The 19,440-nt window shown below is 34.9% G+C and overlaps 2 protein-coding genes across 2 annotated transcripts; both read right to left on the bottom strand.

Moving 5' to 3' along the window:
- Positions 1–396: 396 nt before the first annotated feature.
- LOC149210593 (uncharacterized) lies at positions 397–2,020 on the bottom strand. The gene is made up of 2 exons (XM_089394459.1): positions 948–2,020; positions 397–835 (listed from the first exon to the last, which is right to left on the bottom strand). The coding sequence occupies exons 1-2, from the start codon at positions 1,475–1,477 to the stop codon at positions 736–738; spliced, it is 630 nt and encodes a 209-aa protein (XP_089250585.1). The 5' UTR covers positions 1,478–2,020; the 3' UTR covers positions 397–735.
- A 10,626-nt stretch (positions 2,021–12,646) lies between these two features.
- On the bottom strand, positions 12,647–14,232 carry LOC149210592 (FCS-Like Zinc finger 5-like). The gene is made up of 2 exons (XM_089394458.1): positions 12,918–14,232; positions 12,647–12,805 (listed from the first exon to the last, which is right to left on the bottom strand). The coding sequence occupies exons 1-2, from the start codon at positions 13,040–13,042 to the stop codon at positions 12,706–12,708; spliced, it is 225 nt and encodes a 74-aa protein (XP_089250584.1). The 5' UTR covers positions 13,043–14,232; the 3' UTR covers positions 12,647–12,705.
- Positions 14,233–19,440: the final 5,208 nt, after the last annotated feature.

The following is a 19,440-nucleotide window of genomic DNA, read 5'->3' as shown; positions in this document are numbered from 1 at the left end:
TTCTTTTTTATAAATCATTTCAGAAATAATTTAGTGATAGACACAATGATCATACTTGTTTTTTTAATTTTTTGAAATTATATTTATAATTTAGAAATAGAAACTAATCCAACATCTTCTTTACACTTCCAACTTTCCAACAAGCTCTTGTTTACCTAATTCAAACATTGAGAACTCAACTCTTAGCTTTTGAAAAAGAATGACTCAACAATCATTAATTTTTAATTTTTGTTGAAAGGGGATTTTGGTAATTAATCTACAAGTCCATATTTTAATCCCATAGGCATACTGGTGGTACAATTCTACATATTTATTAAGATAACTTCCCCTATATTCATGTATTAAGTATAAAGAGACAAAATTATGCATTGTTTGCGAAGAATGTAAACCTTTTTTCTTTTGTACCAACTCATTGTCTAGTCATCCGTGTTTGATCAGTGCCCTCCAAATTTCATCCCAACAAAGTTGACCGCCCTGTGCTAGAGGGAGATAAGCCCAAAAAAAACTAAGGCATTGAAAGATGCAAATAAAATATATAAATAAAATATTTCACTCTGAGCTATACAATCGTTTACACACACTCGTTCACAAGACATACAACTCCTCTGATGCAACCAAGACATATATTGAAACGCCTTTCTTTCCTCTGATGATGATGTACAGTTCTCATGTCTTTGATCTTATGAAGCAGCAGTCGCCGAAGATGGAGGGGAAGCGGCAAATGTTTCCATTTGCTCATCCATAAAGATCATCAAAATCTGTCGTTAACGGCATTCCGTCATCCATCAAAATCTGTTGGTACCGGCATTCCACGCTGCAGAATGCTTTGTCACCTCTGCAATAATCATCAAATAGAGAATCAGACTAGCTCTAGAGGATGGGAAATTATAATCAATTCAATTTAATTCTCAAAGATCTAAAGCCATGGTATGATAATTATAACGGACCTGTACATGTAGATGTCCTTCCCATGGTTCAATTGCCGTTTGCAGAGATAGCAAGCGCTGAGAAAATAGCCAACGGAAAACACTGGAACACTTGAATAGCTCCGAGGTGGCGATGCGACATCCCATATTCCCAGTCCATTTTGATTTCGAACTGGGTATTGCACAATTTCACACTCCGTACCGCTATGAGTATACAAGTTATTTGTGCTCGATTTTGAACCACGGGAGGTAACACGAGTGTGGCTCTTTGTAAATCCATGAGGAGAACCAATGGGTATTGTCTCGCTGTGTTGCTCCGGAGAACTCGACTGGAAATCTAAGCCGTTTTCATGAAAATCAGTGATTCCAATTGCAGAAAATGTCTTGATGTCCAGTGGAGAAGTTGGGCTTTTGGCCCCATCTGAATCTGAGGACCCCTTTGCACGGAAACCTGTGAAGATCCCAGGGTCATTGCAGAACTTGTGGTTGTCTTCGGGGCAGTCTCTGGTGCGTGATGAATCGGATATGTAATCAGGCGCCACGTAACACATCTTCGGTTCTCTCCTCTCCTCTTTTCCCGGATGGTAATGAGGACTCACCCTTCAACCCTTGTGCTTAAACACAGACTCTACAATGAATGGTGTTCACACCCAGAAACTCCTTGTACGCCACTCTTCATCCACAATCCCCTAAGACTTCGGGTAAACTCTTTCGCAAAAAGAGTAGGACCCCTTGGAACTTGTGACACCTATTCCACAATGAAGAGCACCTCACACTAAAACCCTGGACTAAGCCTCTCTGGGCCTAGTGATCCATATATTGGTCCTACGATGAACCTGCAATGGGTCTTTTATAATACAAAATTGCTGCGAAACTAGGATCAAAACTACACGAAGCTCCTGACCACTCCCTCACTTCAAACTGCTATTTTCAAAACTTCTGGTTAACAAGGCCCAGAACTCCACAAGGTTGTGCCTGATCAGCAACAGTGACAATGAGAAAAATGACAGAAAACCTTCTCCAATTCCGCCGCCGAAAGTCGCTCACAGGCACTAATTTTTTCTCCGCAAAACACTACACAAAATAAACCCTTCCTATAAACCCCTTCTTCAACAATGCCACAGAAGCAGGAAGGCTTCCCAGAGCGTTAGAACAATGATTTGACTAAGCCTCTGTGACAGGGTACATATACGCACTCCCATAGGCAAGAATCTCGCGGAATCTGAATGGTACCCAAATACAAGAAACCGGGTATGAGTAACGCCCACATTACTCATATGAATCTGGGGATACCCAAAAACAGTAAACCAGGAATAAACAACACGCACACATCCACATCTATCTCTGTATTTATTTATTTAAACTCCAATGGGCACTGATGTAACACAAACACAGAATCAATGGCACAAAAAAGACAGCTAAGAATAATAAATTCCTTCAATATAGTTTTGTCTTTTGTTATTTGCTTCGATATCTACAATTAGACAAACTTCTTCTTTACAAAGTATGCAAAATATGGTACTAATGCTTATTTAGCTTTCTTTATAAATTCTTGAAACTTATGTATCTAATTAGATTATTGTGTATAAGTAAAATTTAATTACTTAAAATAAATTATCATAATCGGTAAATGTGTATATTTCAAATTTTACTTGATCTCTTGGGAAAGACGAACTCTTAATAATATGAATTCATACCCCAAACCAAAATGAATCGATGTTATCTATAGTATATTGTGTAGTATATGTTATTCGTTGGATTTAAGTTGAGTATAAATTTAAAAAGTAATATATACTACCTAGCATATTAACAAATAAATAACGTAGTGTCTATTGTTTACCATAAAACCACCCCCTGTGAGGGACCTGTTGATAATGTGGGTGGCGGCATCAAATTACTCAAGTTCAGTGAGCAGAGGCAGGCGCACTACGAAAGCGGAATAATTGCTTTATAATTGTAAAGCGACTAAAGTAATAAGATGCCAATGGCGCTCTATTGCGAGTACAAAGTAGAATTCAAGGGGAAGTTTCAGCGTAGCAGTTACCTCAAAAAAAACAAGGGACGAAGTTATATGATTATAGGGAGCATAAGTGAGTAAATAATGTTCATGTTAAATTAGAACACTTTAATTTTTTAAATTTATTATGTTCAGGAAACGCGGACCACGGTGCCGGCGTCCGGTTTCGGCCGCCAGTTTAGGAAGGTATCTTGCATCTGATGTCATTTGGTAGTGACTGAGGGTCCCACCGCGAGAGTCAAATCAGTGCAGTGAGCAGAGGTAGGCCCTGCACGAGAGAGCGGAATAATTGCTTTCAAAGCGTATAGTTTAATTCATTTTAATTTACATTAAAATAAAAACGAATGGTCCCTACAATGCAAATTGCGCCCTATACTTGAATTGGAGGTTTCGGCACACCAGCTCCCTTGAGAATAATATTGAATCCCCAAAGGGAAACCTAAAGCTATATGATTATTATCGGGCCCAGAAGTGGGCGACTAAATTTGGTGCAGACATCTCCAATGTCAAGTTGTACCTTCCAAAAAGTAATTTTTTAATTTTTTATTTCCATATTCAATCAAATCAAAACAAATCATTGTAATATGTCATCCGAGATATGAGTAATTAATTTCAAAGGTTGAACAGCCGCTCAAGTCCACAACGTGCGTCGTGTTGGAAAAAAGCAAGCAAGTTATTACCCACTTTTTTAATTAAAACTGACCAGAGTTTTGAAATTCAAACACCATTATTGTTATGTTATTTAAGAAGTGGCTAAGAAGACTATCTGCTATGCAACCCAAAAGTTATACTACCAAACACTGATGGACCATAAATACACCATTAACGATACAATATAATACAGTGGACATCTTATTTTAGAATGTGGTCCAAATTAAATGGACAATAAAATACGATATCAATTTAATAAAATACGATATCAATTTATTAAAAGCATAATGCATTTGTTTTAATATATATCTCATTTAAAAATATCATAAAAATTAATTAAATTATAATTTTATTGTTATTATTAATTATAAAAAAATATAATATATTAATTAAACAAATATATATTTTAAAAAATATGTCATAATCTGCTTAACTATGAAGATTTATTTCTACTTTACAATGTAAATTTTTAATTGGTAAATAGTTCTTTTTACAATACCATGACATATCAATACCAAATACATAATATTAAATGTGTTGATATGACATTTTTTTAATTAAAGAATTTGAAATAAATTAATTAAAAGAGCATAAATAATTTGGAGATAAATCTTTAACTTTGATCTATGAATACTACTATGAATATTCAAACATATTCCATAAAGTTTAAATATTGACTACTAAATAATAATTATTGATAATTAAATTAAAATTGTTGAAAGCCACTTACAAAACAATAATTATTGATAATTAAATTAGAATTGTGGAATGCCTCTTACAAAACAAACATGCTTATAACATAATTAAATATAGTACAAATTTAAATATTTTGTTTTATAAAATAATTATTGTATATCAGGCTTCTTTTTGCAAGAGATGTTTCACCTATGCAATTATCCTAGTGAATACAAATATTTTGGCATGAACCATAATAAGATCATTACTTCCTACTTTTAGTAAACCTATATAGGAAGAGACACCATGACCAATTCATTAACACAGTTACTAGGTGCATTAAACAACTCACAATCCCTTGATAATTACCTCAACCTTAAATGATAGAAGAAATATCCCAAGGCAATGTGACTAGGTTGTTTTAGCACAATTCTTTCTCTTAAGCTTCTACCTAGAATCTATTTAGCAAACTAATTTTCTTGATTTTTGGAGCTTTGCTTACATGTATATTTTATTTGTTAGCATGATTCTTCATCCCAAATGTCTTATCTTTAGTGTATCTTTTGCAAACCCATGGGCCATTCTTACACTAATGTGGATATTTTTAAAACATCGAGGAGAAGAAATCAAGACTGTTGTTTATAAATAGGTAGGGATCTTTATTTAAAACATCAAATGGATGAGTCAAGAACAAGAACATTTTTTACATCATTAACCTTTTATTGTACACCACTCTTCATTAACCTTTGCCTTTTCCTTTCAAAATATTTGTTATTGTTCCTCACAAACCTAAGAAATTTTCCTTGTTGCTGTGTTGCTCAACCTAACTAATATTACTTATATGTTTTGTCAGATGTTCAAAACACATTTTCATTTAACATTTATATCTCTCTACTTTTCTTATTTGGCAACATTTGATGGTATTCAACAATATGTCCTCTTTGTACCCTCCTCTTGATCCGAATTGGATCGCCATACCATTTGTCATCTATATTAGTACTTTCCAAGTGGGAAAATTGGGGCATGGAAACTTCTGGAGCCATTTTGGGGCATAAAATGGTATTCAAAGGGATTTTTAGTGTCGAAAAGTTGTGGAGACACCCTTGAATTTGATCCACACTTTGATACCTTTCTAACAGTGCAAAAATCGTTGAATTAAAGCTCATATGTGAAAGTTATACCTCTCACAAGTACACCTCCCTTGTTGACCACCATGGTACCAGTGGATGTCACGTCAACTCCCCATCACTCATAAATCAGGGGCTAGCCACGTTTTGACTTTCACTAACATTCTAGAGGGTCCAAAACCTTATCATAATTGAGCGTTGAAGAAGTCAAAAACCCTACCGCTACACGGTTGTTGGCTATATTAAATATTGAGCTACTTGGAGGAGAAGGGGTTCCATTCTTTAGCATTGTATCATGTTCCACAGTTCAACAAAAAAATTAGGAGCAGTATTTTGAGAGCATAACAGAAGAGGAGAATGATTTTTTAGTAGTCATTTGGGCCATAATGTTAAGAGGTAACTCCAAAGTGAGTGTCCATTCCTTTGCATGTGCATTTTGATATCTAAAGGAAAGAGAGGAAAGCATAGGCTTAATCTTCTAGATGGGTTTTCTCCCATATTGGGTTTCCTAAAATAAATCGTTTGTTCATATGTGTGGATGACATGTATTTTGTGATTATTTTTTCATTTTCATATTTTAGTTATTTTTTAAATTCAAGCCCTAAGCTATAGATAAAAAATATGATATCTGATGAAATAAACTTGCAAAATTTAAGGTTTTTAGAACATTATAAGATATGTTGAAAAAAACTTATACAAATTAAGAATTGATTTAAGAAAAAAAGCAATACAACACTATCCATGGTAGATGAGTTATTGGAAGTAATCCTTCGATGACTTCCAAATTTTCATGAGGTGTAAGTGTATGAGTTCCTAAGTTATTAGTTGTATCAACTCTTTTTAGTAATATAAATCTAGAAGTATCATGTATTCCTATATATGTAATCTTTGTGAAATCAATAAAATGAGTGTGTGATTTTTGTTGTGAGAACAATCTCTCGATCTCTCTCTGTTTTTCTAACATGGTATCAGAGCTAGATCTAGCTTGATTCCTCACGGGAAGGCCAGGAAGATGTGAGAGTGCCTTGAGTGTTATTGTTTTGTACATAGATAGATTAATATAAGTGTGTGACAGTTGATTTTTGTTGCGAGCTTTATTTCTCCCTGTTTAGATATGTGTGTGTGTGGTTTTCTAGATCTAGATTTGATCTTAAGCAAGATTTCTTCTCCATTTTCTTTAGGAGATATACAACTCTAGGGATATACAAAGTGTTGCCTACCATTGCATGTGGCATAGGGAGTGGCATAAAAATTGTGCATCTTGTTTTGAAAGGAAGAGGGCCATGACATTGTCATGATTATGCATCTACGTAGATACAATTGGAATCATGGATCCGTGTGAAGAGGCAAAGGAATATTTTTGGTCGTGGATCCATGTGAAGAGGTTGAGGAATATTTTGCATCGTGGATCTATGTGAAGAGGTAGAGGAATTTTTGGATTCACTATACGAAGTTCCACTAAGCCTCACAATGGAACCATTTAAACTGTTAGAGTGTTCGTTAAAATATCTAGAAGAGGTGTGTTGCCTTGTCTTTTGGCACAACACTTTAATGGATTTGACCTGCAGAGAAGATATACAATCATCTAGAATAACACATTATTATGCACTGATATGTCCACGTGGATGGTTAGATCCCATCGTCAAAGGCAAGATTGTGCCTGGTACTGTGCAGTTCTTCTATCAACGAGTTTGTCGGTGTTATAATCCATCTTTGAAGTTGCAAATATTAGAAGCATGTTGGTATCAAGTGACGCTGCCATTTTTTTCTTTGTGGTGGCCATGCCAAATGAATGCGCGTGCAATGCCACTAATTTATGTTAAACAAATCTTGACTAGCAAAGTGGATCTAGTGAAAGAATGTCGCAACCCTGATTATCAACATAACATCTCAGAAGATGAAAGAAGACCTGCTGGAAAAATATTAACACTATCGAAGACAACTTACTCTCTAATGTGCCTATTTCAAAGATCACAAATTTGGTGTAAATATGTGTATGGTTGTGTGTTGTTTTACATTCTCCCTTATATAGCCAGTTCTGATGAACATTTTTCAGCACATGGGAGGTCCATGCTCGAGTCTCGACTGAAGGAAGGATTCTATGGTAATGTATTAGGCATTTCCTATGCCATGAGCATTGCCAAAGATCTCAACATGAAACCATTGTATGAAGTTGTTCAACTTGTTCAAACAATAACAAAGGAATATATAAGATCCACCATTTGGAGCTCAAAGCTTCAATTTTTGGGTATTTTCTGTGGATCTTTAGGAAATTTCCGTGGATAAATTTTTATTTAGATTTTGAACTTGTCGGCTAAGTTATATTATTTAAAAATATAAAAAATAAATAAAAAGTTGGTGTGATATGGTGAGTGGTTGAGTGATTATTATATATGGAAAATTATTATGGCGTGAGATGAAGTAGTTTTCTATCTCTTTGAATTCCGGTTGTAAAAAGGGTTGGTGGTTCTTAAATTTGAAGCCCCGGTGTTTGAAACATTAATTATTGTGTGTTTTTAAATGTTATAGAAAGGGTTGGTGGTTCTTAAACTGGAAACCCCAGAATCCAAAACATCAATTCTTGTGTTAGTAAGGTCAAGTTGTTTTGATCAACTTTTGAACACATTCAGTATCCAGACCTCTATCCTAGCAACTAAAGGATAGCCGAACATGAAATATCTGACAGATGGTGGTTGGTCCATACAATGGTTCATTACTTGACAACTATTATCGCAGAAGCCCCAATGAATTGAGTTGTCAATATTGTTGATCTTACAAAGTTCATCAACGATGGTTAGAGGTGGTTACATTCTCAATGGAGGTCAAGTGACAACTCGAATATGTGGTCGTGAAAGAGTAGTGTTTCCAAGATTCCAGAGTGGATGTGAGCGTTGATGAAGACCAGCCAGACATAGATTATCCTCATTGTTGTAACGTCTACTTTCTAGTTTTTTCATGTAAGCACTAAGAGAGGGTATTGGAAGTAATGCTTCCATGACTTCCAAATTGTAATGAGGTGTAAGTGTGTGAGTTCTGAGGTTATTAGTTGTATCAACTATTTTTAGTAATCTAGGTCCACTATTCTCTGATCTAGAAGAATCATGTATTCCTATGCATGTAATCTTTGTCAGATCAATAAAACCAGTGTGTGATTTGTGTTGTGTGAACAATCTCCCTCTCTCTCTCTCACTATTTTTCGAACATGAGTTTGTACACAACAACCATTAAGCTCGAGTGGAAGAGAGATTTGTGATGTTGAAAGAGAAAGTCACTACCATCTATCACAATATGGCCCTCCTTATTGTGGTTATAGGAAGCAATTTTGGACCATTTGGGGGGGTTGCATGTTAAATACCCCAGATATAAATATAGAATAAAATTCCAAGTATTTACGACTATGATAAAAACACTCCATACTTTATTATTATCAAACTCCTCAAGGTAGGGAAACACCTTACAATTCATTGGGATTTAGTGGAAGGAGTCCACTCTTGTACACTTGCCTTTTTGAGGGGAAAACCTCTTAAGGAGCTAAGCTAAATTTCAATATTTTTCAACACATATCTAAGGAGTTGTCCATCATTCTTTATAATTATCAAGAGATCTCTAATCATTAAAAACCCTTAAATTCCTAATGGACCTTATTTAATGAGGTCACATTACATTTATTCACTACCAATTACCATAGTGGGCATTACTTAATAATATAATGGATCTAGTCCACCTTACATAGAATGGACTCCATTATTATGATATTATTCCCATTGGGTGCCTCCCTGGGTACTCCCACATTAACGTCATAAACAAACTACACTACACCCCACTTAGGAAAGTATTTTCCTCAACGACTATTGCGAAAAAGTACAACCACCATATAACCTAGTCCTATGTATGAGTTTGACCATAACGTTGACGTAAATCAAGGAATCAATGTTCCTTGTATCAATGCCAACCACCATGTTGAATTAATCTAAGTGCCACCTTAAACATGGATCCCATATACAAGTGTCACTGTTGACTCACCTTAAAATATGCATGAACTCAATAGTTGGCTAAAAGTGGTTCCCCAATTGTCTGCTTTGACCACGTAGACCTAACCATATTGAAAAATCCATCCACATAAAACACTACAATTGTGGAATAAGCAAGTTCAAAACTCGTACCCAAAACCAACTACACATGTCCCTCCATGATATGCTCTACAGAAGGTAGTGTAGATTCGTCAAATAAAAGAGAAAATAAGTTTTTATCCAAAAAATAACAACTATCCAAATACCAAGAGGTACAAGCATCCTTGAGATTGTACTAGTAATATCATTCTTAGGTATATTCTTCCTTGATTTCATTGTATATGAGCCTAAGAATTCAATTCCTCTACCATTTATCTATCGATAATTGCATCCCTTTAAGTCTATAAGGCGAATACTAGATTTTTTTTAATGACTTTAGCACCTCCATGTCCATCAAGCTTAGAGGGTGAAACTGTAAATAGATTTATCATACTCAATATTGATTAAAAGTATAACATATCATGCGAAAAATTTAATGGCTAAAACTCCTCTTTATTACGGCTCTAATATAATGGAAAATGAAGGCCCCCATCCAAACTTTTGAGAGCTATAGTCCAAAAGCCCTTAAAATAGTTGGTTTTAAATTAGTGATACCTTGGCCTTGTAAACTCCAATTCAGATGATTTATTTTTTAAATCTAGGTTATTTTTCATGAGGAATTATGATCTATAGATTGTCAAATTTAATTCCAAAATATACAAGAAGTTAATTAAATGTTGTTGCCCCCATTTTTTTCTTTAAAAAATCCACAAAAGTGAAAAAATTTCCTCAGTTTGGACAATGAAAGGTCTCTGATACCAATTGTGAAATACCCAGGATATGAATATAAAATAAAATGCCAAGTATCCACAATTATAATAAAAACACTCCACACTTTATAATTATCAAACCCATAAGGCAAGGCAACACCTTATAATTGATCATTTTATAGAAGGAACCCACTCCTGTTCACTTGCCTCTTCAAGGGGGCAACATCCTAATGAGATAAGCTCAGTTACAATATTCTGGTATGCATATCTAACGACTTCACCATCCTTGTTTGCAATTATCAAGAGAAATCTAATAATAACAAACTCCTAACTACTTGATGAACCTTCTTTACGAGGTCCCATTACATTTATTCATTACCCAACTATCATAGTGTCTTATTTAATAATACACTAGACATAGTACACCTCACATAAAATGGCTTCAAATATTCTAATATCATTACCCTTAGGTACCTCCCTTGGTACCACCATATTACCCTCCTAATTAAACTACACTACAAGCTCTAATTCAAATATTAGATCAGAGGGGAAATTGAGAGAAAATGTAGACCTATAAAAGGAGTATAGGAAAGAGCCCAAGAAAGAAAAACTAAGTTGCAATGCCATTACCCCATCACGATTCTTATTTAAATTGGAAGTGAAAGTGGATATATATCCACTTGAAGGTGAGATTAATGAAATAAAGTTTAATATAAAAAGTTAGAGGTTTATTTTATCTTCCATCATCAATAATAGTAAAAGATTTCATTTTCTAGAGTAAAATTAGAGGGAAATGCATTAACATAGTGGGAAAATCAGATGGAGACACTGAGGATGGAAGGTGATCCACAAGTAACTAAGTAGGAGTATTTCAAATCCCTCATTATGTCTTAGTTCTACCACATTGGGTATGTAGAAGATTAATGAATATATTGGCATTACTTCAAACAAAGGTACAGGTAAAGTGTGCAACAGTGTACCACTGAATTTAGGAAGATGGTTATCATGTTGGATATCTCTCCCAAAATCCTCGATGTACCCCTCAAGTGTGTGTATACCATGTGAACTTCAAATATTTATTTCATGCATGTATAAACAATTCTTATATTCTTTAACCCTAGGTTTAAATATGATTCATACCTATGCATGCACTTCTCTCATTTTTTAAATAAAAGATTCAACATTAAGGCTTATTTTTCATCTCTATTAGTAAATCAACAACCATGTTAAGATTGTGTCTATATAATACTTAAAATGCTTAAGTATTTTAAAAAAATAAGTATGTAGTCTCCTCCTACTTTAAAATATGAAAAGTGAACCAAAAACATATTCCAATGTAATTAGTAAATGAAATTAAGTGCAAGAATAAAATAGAGGTGACTACTAAAGTGCATCTAATTGTCTTTGAATAACATTGCCAATACTTGAAGCACAAACCTCTTTTAGTACAAAAATATATATATAGTTTTAAAAAACAACTCAAAATTACAAGACTCCGTTATAATAAATCGAATTTATTCCAAAGTGCTTGATTTTCATAATATCGATCGTCAAAAACAATACAGAAATAGATCGCCATAGCGCCGACCTATTTCCATAGATTTAACCGAACTAAGGTACCCTTAACCGCATGCCGTCCAAGCCTGATGGTGTCATCACCCATGTAGTTAGATCGGGATGTCTTTACAAAGTGGGCCCACTCCACCATTTCCCATTATTCAAGGAAAGCAGAAACCCGTTAACTAAATACTTATTGGTTTTGAAAATATGTATGAATTCATCCTTGGTTCATATTTTAGATATTCTAGGTTTCCTTTTTTATGAATCATTCTCAGAAATAATTTAGTGATAGGCACAATGGTCACGCTTGTTCTTTTAATTTTTTAAAATCATATTTATGATTTAGACATGGAAACTAATCCCAACATGTTCTTTACACTTCCAACCTTCCAACAAGCTCTTGTTTACCTAATTCAAACATTGAGAACTCAACGCTTAGCTTTTGAAAAATAGTGACTCAACCATCATTATTTTTTTGGTTGAAGGTGGATCTTGGTAATTAATCTACAAGTCCATATTTTAATCCGAAAGGCATAGTGGTGGTACAATTCTACATATTTATTAAGATAACTTCCCCTATATTCATGTATTAAGTATAAAGAGACAAAATTATGCATTGTTTGCGAAGAATGTAAACTTTTTTCCTTTTGTACCAACTCATTGCCTAGGCATATCCGTGTTTGATCAATGCCCTCCAAATGTCATCCCAACGAGTTAGCCGCCATGTGCTATATGGAGATAAGCCAAAAAATCAAGGCATCGAAAGATGCAAATAAATATTTCACTCTGACTGATAACATCGTTTACACACACTCACTCACAAGACATACAGCTCCTCTGATGCAACCATGACATATATTGAAACGCCTTTGATCTTATGAAGGAGCAGTCGACGAAGATGGAGGGGAAGCAGCAAATGTTTCCATTTGCTCATCCATAAAGATCATCAAAATCTGTCGTTAACGGCATTCCGTCATCCATCAAAATCTGTTGGTACCGGCATTCCACGCTGCAGAATGCTTTGTCACCTCTGCAAAAATCAGCAAACAGAAATTGAGACTAGATCTAGAGGATGGGAAATTATAATCAATTCAATTTAATTCTCAAAGATTTAAAGCCATGGTATGATAAGTATAACGGACCTGTACATGTAGATGTCCTTCCCATGGTTCAATTGCCGTTTGCAGAGACAGCAAGCGCTGAGAAAATAGCCAACGGAAAACACTGGAACACTTGAATAGCTCCGAGTGGCGATGCGACATCCCATATTCCCAGTCCATTTTGATTTCGAACTGGGTATTGCACAATTTCACACTCCGTACCGCTATGAGTATACAAGTTATTTGTGCTCGATTTTGAACCACGGGAGATAACACGAGTGTGGCTCTTTGTAAATCCATGAGGAGAACCAATGGTTATTGTCTCGCTGTGCTGCTCCGGAGAACTCGACTGGAAATCTAAGCCGTTTTCATGAAAATCAGTGATTCCAATTGCAGAAAATGTCTTGATGTCCAGTGGAGAAGTTGGGCTTTTGGCCCCATCTGAATCTGAGGACCCATTTGCACTGAAACCTGTGAAGATCCCAGGGTCATTGCAGAACTTGTGCTTGTCTTCGGGGCAGTCTCTGGTGGGGATATGTAATCAGGCGTCACGTAACACATCTTCGGTTCTCTCCTCTCCTCCTTTCCCTGATGGCAATGAGGACTCACCCTTCAACCCTTGTGCTTAAACACAGTCTCTACAATAAATGGTGTTCACACCCAGAAACTCCTTGTACGCCACTCTTCATCGACAATACCCTGTGACTTCGGATACACTCTTTCGCAAAAAGAGTAGGACTCCTTGGAACTTGTGACACCTATACCACAATGAAGAGCACCTCAAGCTAAAACCCTGGACCTAGTGATGCATATATTGGTCCTAGGATGAACCTGCAATGGGTCTTTTATAATACAAAATTGCTGCAAAAATAGGATCAAAACTAAACGAAGCTTCTGACCACTCCTTCACTTCAAACTGCTATTTTCAAAACTTCTGGTTAACAAGGCTCAGAACTCCACAAGCTTGTGCCTGATCAGCGACAGTGACAATCAGAAAAATGACAGAAAACCTTCTCCAATATCAATCTAATCCAATACCAATACACGAACAAGAATAAAACACATCCTTCAATTCCGCCGCCGAAACTCGCTCACAGGCACTAATTTTTTCTCCGCAAAACAATACCCAAAATCACTAGAACATCCTACTCTGGCAAAAAGACCCTTCATATAAACCCCTTCTTCAATCAATGCTACAGAAGCAGGAAGGCTTCCTACAGCGTTAGAACAATGATTTGACTAAGCCTCTGTGGCAGGGTACATATACGCACTCCCATAGGCAAGAATCTCGCGGAATCTGAATGGTACCCAAATACAAGAAACCGGGTATGAACAACGCCCACATTACTCATATGAATCTGGGGGTACCCAAAAGCAGTAAACCAGGAATAAACAACACGCACACATCCACAGCTATCTCTGTATTTATTTATTTAAACTCCAGTGGGCACTGATGTAACACAAACACAAAATCAATGGCACAAGAAACACAGCTAAGAATAATATATTCCTTCAATATGGTTTTGTCTTTTGTTATTTGCTTCGGTATGTACAATTAGACAAACTTCTTTTCAAAGTATAAAAAATATGGTACTAATGCTTATTTAGCTTTCTTTATAAATTTTTGAAACTAAGGTATCTAATTAGATTATTGTGTATAAGTAAAATTTAATTACTTAAAAGAAATTATCATAATGGGTAAATGTGTATATTTCAAATTTTACTTGATCTCTTAGTTGGTAAAGAATATGAATTCATACTCCAAACCAAAACGAATCGATGTTATCTATAGTATATTGTGTAATTTATAGTAGAGTGAGAAGTAGTATATGTTATTCGTTGGATTTACTCAAGTATAAATTTAAAAAGTAATATATACTACCTAGCATATTACAAATAAATAACGTAGTGTATATTGTTTACCATAAAACCACCCCCTGTGAGGACCTGTTGATAATGTGGGTGCCGGCATCAAATTACTCAAGTCCAGTGAGCAGAGGCAGGCCCAGTACGAGAGCGGAAGAATTGCTTTCTAGTTGTAAAGAGACTAAAGTAATAAGATAGGGTTTAATGTAACCTACGATGCCATTGGCGCCCTATCGCAAGTACGTAGAATTCAAGGGGAAGTTTCAGCGCAGCAGTTACCCTAAAACAACAATGTTCGATCACAAAGGGATGAAGAAGTTATATGATTACAGGGAGCATGAGTGAGTAAATAATCTTGGTGTAAAGTGTGAGGAAAGATTTTTACTTGGAGATATTTGATATCTCTGCGTTTGATAGATCCAATTTGAAAATGGATTTAGATTGATACATAATAAATCATATTTACTTGAATTCTAAAGTATTTGATTTTTTCAAATATTAATTGCTCAACATAAACGCAGAAGTAGATTACGGTATATCTATGAGGTGTAGACTAATTGGTTTGTGTAGGGCTTAGTGCCCACTAGGTCAGAGAGTTGATAATGAAGAGCACTTTTGGAAAAATTAAACTATTCCAAGGAGCGTTCATCACCCTCATACTTAGACCAAAATAGCTAACCAAAACCAAACAAAAATTAATCTCTATTTCATTAAAAAAAATTCCCTGTAATAAAATTATATTTCTTTAATAACATTATAAATTTTTAATAACATTTAAATTTTAATGTGATATATCAATGTAAAATATTATTATTTTTAAACAGAAATAAAATACAACTCATCACATACCTATTTCTATAACTTTCTCTAACAACTCTTTATTACTATCTCTCCATATCTATATCTATATCTATATAATTTTAAGAAACAACCCAAAATTAGAAAGACACTGGTATAATAAATCGAATTTATTCCGGAGCGTTTGATTTTCACAATATTGATCGCCAACAATACACAATAGATAGCCATAACGCCGACCTATTTCCATAGATTTAACCGAGCTAAGGTAATCTTAAACGCGTGCCGTCTAAGCCTGATGGCGTCATCACCCATGTAGTTAGATCGGGATGTCTTTACAAAGTGGGCCCACTCCACCAAAGAAAGCAGAAACACGTGGTCACATAGAGCCTGTGAGACGTTCATAGAAAGGGCCTCATACGACCAACATGGCATCAACTCAAAGCGCTGATGGTGGCCGATAGCCCTTTACGCATAGGACCGTTCAGGACACGCGGACATCGCTGCCGGCGTCAGGTCTTCCGTCGAACCGAGGGTCTCGGCCGCCAGTTTAAGAAGGTATCTTTCATCTGGTGTCATTTGCTACTGACTGAGGGTCCCATCGCCGGTGAGGGACCCGTCGGTGCTGTGTGGGACGGAGTCAAATCTGTCCAGTGAGCAGAGGCAGGAGATAGCGGAATAATTGCTTTGAGAAAAAGTTTAATTCATTTTAATTTACATTAAAATAAAAGAAATGAATGGTCCTACAATGCAAATTGCGGCCTATTGCAATTGAAAGGGAAGATTCGGCACACCCGCTCCCTTGAGAATAATATTGAATCCCCAAAGGGAAACCTAAAGCTATATGATTATATCGGGCCCAGAAATGGGCGAGTAAATTTGGTGCAGACATCTCCAATGTCAAATGGTAACCTTCCAAATTGTTTTTTTTATTTTTATTTTTATTTTTAAAGTCATAACCTTTTTTATTTCCAACTTATTGAAAATACCTTTTTTATTTTCATATGCAATCAAATCAAATCATTGAAATATGTCATCTGAAATATGAGTAATTAATTTTAAATGTTGCATAGCCACTCAAGTCCTCAAGCTGCGTCGTGTTGGAAAAAAGGCAAGCAAGTTATTACCCACTTTTTTAATTATGTGCTCCCATTCACATATATTTCCCAAATAATTAAAACATACCTAACCAGACAGGGTTTTATTATTAAAAATTGACCAGAGTTTTAAAATTCAAACGCCATTATTGTTATGTTATTTAAGAAGTGGCTAAGAAGACTATATGCTATGCAACCTAATAGTTATACTACAAACGTTGATGGACCATAAATACACCATTAACTATACAATATACTACAGTGGACATCTTATTTTAGGAATAACGAGTATAGTCTAAATTAAATGGATAATAAAATACGATATCAATTTATTAAAAGCATAATATATTCGTTCGTATATATATATATCTCACATTACTAAAAATTAATTAAATTATAATTTTATTTTAAAATCCATTGTTGTTATTAATTATAAAAATATAATATATTAATTAAACATATATTTATTTTAAAAAATATGTGACAATATTTTTAATTATGGAGATCTATTTCTATTTTATGATGTAAATTTTTAATTGGTAAATAATTTTTTTACAATACCATGACTTATCAATATCAAGTAATATTAAATGTTTTGATATGACATTTTTTTAATTAATTAATTAAAAGAGCATAACTAATTTGGACATAAATCTTTAACTTTGATCTATGAATACTACTATGAATATTCCAACATATTCCATAGAGGTTAAATCTCAACTACCAATTAATAATTATTGATAATTAAATTAAAATTGTGGAAAGCCTCTTACAAAACAGTAATTATTGATAATTGAATTACAATTGTGGAATGCCTCTTACAAAACAAGCACGCTTATAACTTAATTAAATATAGCACAAATTTAAATATTTTGTTTTATAAAATAATTATTGTATATCAAGGCTTATTTTTGCAAGAGATGTTTGACCTATGCAATTATCTTGCTCAAGACAAATATTTCGACATGAACCATAATAAGATCATTACTTCCTACTATTAGTAAACTCGTATAGGAAGAGACACTCTGACCAACTCATTAACACAATTACTAGGTGCATTAAACAACTCACAATCCCTTGATAATTACCTTAACCTTAAATGATAGAAGAAATATCCCAAGGCAATGTGACTAGGTTGTTTTAGCACAATTCTTCCTCTTAAGCTTCTACCTAGAACCTATTTAGCAAACTAATTTTCTTGATTTTTGGAGCTTTACTTACGTGTATATTTTATTTTGTTAGCATGATTCTTCATCCCAAATGTCTTATCTTTAGTGTATCTTTTGCAAACCCATGGGCCATTCTTACCCTTATGTGGATATTTTTAATAATATAGAGGACAAGAAATCAAGATTGTTGTTTATAAATAGATAGGGATCTTTATTTAAAAAATCAAATGGTAGGGACCTTTATTTAAAACATCAAATAGATGAGTCAAGAACATTACTCTTCATTAACCTTTGCCTTTTCCTCTCAAAATATTTGTTATTGCTCCTCACAAACCTAAGAAATTTCCCTTGTTGTTGTGTTGCTCAACCTAACTAATATTACTTATATGTTTTGTCACATGTTCAAAACACATTTTCATTTAACATTTATATCTCTCTACTCTTTTTATTTGGCTACATGTGATGTTATTCAATGATTCCTCTTTGTACCCTCCCCTTGATCCAAATTGGATCACCATACCATTTGTCATCTATATTAATACTTTCCAGGTGGGAAAATTGGAGGAATTTCCATTCAAGGCTCATTTTAGTGGGGGGGTCCTAGTTTGGAAAATTGGGGCATGGAAACTTTTGGAGCCATTTTGAGGCATAAAAATGGTATTCAAAGGGTTTTTTAGTGTTGAAAAGTTGTGGAGACACCCTTGACTTTGATCCACACTATGATACCTTTCTAACAATGCAAAAATTGTTGAATTAAAGCTCGTATGCGAAAGTTATACCTCTCACAAGCACAGCTCCCTTGTTGACCACCATTGTTATATACCTAGGGGGGATAATATGGGGTACAAAGGGAGGTACCCAGGGGAATAATGTAATAATGAGATGGGCCATAGTAATAAATAAGGTGGTTAACCCATATCATGTAAGGGACCACAAGTAGTTAGTAATAATGTAATGGGCCCATGGTATTAGATAGATGGAATTGAGGGAACCATGGTAATGACACCTCTTTTCTGAAGGTTTTCCCAAGTCAGAATTTTTTTATGTTGCACCAACCATATGAACAATTTGATTTTCATCCAGTGCGGGTTCTGCCATAGGTCCTTCCATACCTTATCAAGGTTTGGAAAGTCAAGCCCTAGGGCCATTCTCTTGGCTTCTTTGAGGTTGAAGTTACCTTCGTTGTTTCTTCCCCATCTTAGTTGGTCAGACGATGTTGATGTCAAAATTTTTCTCTGTTACAAGATCATTGCGAGAGCTTCTGCATGGGCCTTTAAAGGGGTCTCTTCACTATATACCAGGTCCTTCTATATTCTCCATTTACCCTTGTTCCTAACCTGATCCTAGAAATCACTTACCCTGATTAAACCTTTATTGTCAGTGTCATTCTTGAAATTGGCTAGTTCTTCTCTTAACAGGTTAGGTTCCTACTGCTAGTTGTCCTCCCAAAACCAAGCTAGGTTTCCATCTCTGATCTCCCAGATACTATGCTTATGAACAATGGCTCTATTCTCCCATGCATTGTTCCAAATGCGAGAGCCCTTGATGATCCCAGACATTCGAATGTGATCACTTTCTTGCTAATTATTTGTATACTTCTATTTCTAGACCTTGGCCCAAGGGGTTCCCGATTCC

Source organism: Pinus tabuliformis, chromosome 1_2, assembly GCF_031772625.1.
Source record: "Pinus tabuliformis cultivar Carrire ecotype Pingquan chromosome 1_2, CPIR1, whole genome shotgun sequence".
Classification (NCBI taxonomy): Eukaryota; Viridiplantae; Streptophyta; class Pinopsida; order Pinales; family Pinaceae; genus Pinus; species Pinus tabuliformis.
This window is presented reverse-complemented; position numbering and strand designations above follow the sequence as displayed.

Excerpts from the sequence above, each read along its gene's own strand:
- LOC149210593 (XM_089394459.1), bottom strand. The coding sequence starts at position 1,477 with ATGTGTTACGTGGCGCCTGATTACATATCCGATTCATCACGCACCAGA. Across the intron at positions 836-947 it reads AAGGACATCTACATGTACAG|AGGTGACAAAGCATTCTGCA; the intron begins GTCCGTTATAAT and ends TGATTATTGCAG.
- LOC149210592 (XM_089394458.1), bottom strand. The coding sequence starts at position 13,042 with ATGGGATGTCGCATCGCCACTCGGAGCTATTCAAGTGTTCCAGTGTTT. Across the intron at positions 12,806-12,917 it reads AAGGACATCTACATGTACAG|AGGTGACAAAGCATTCTGCA; the intron begins GTCCGTTATACT and ends TGATTTTTGCAG.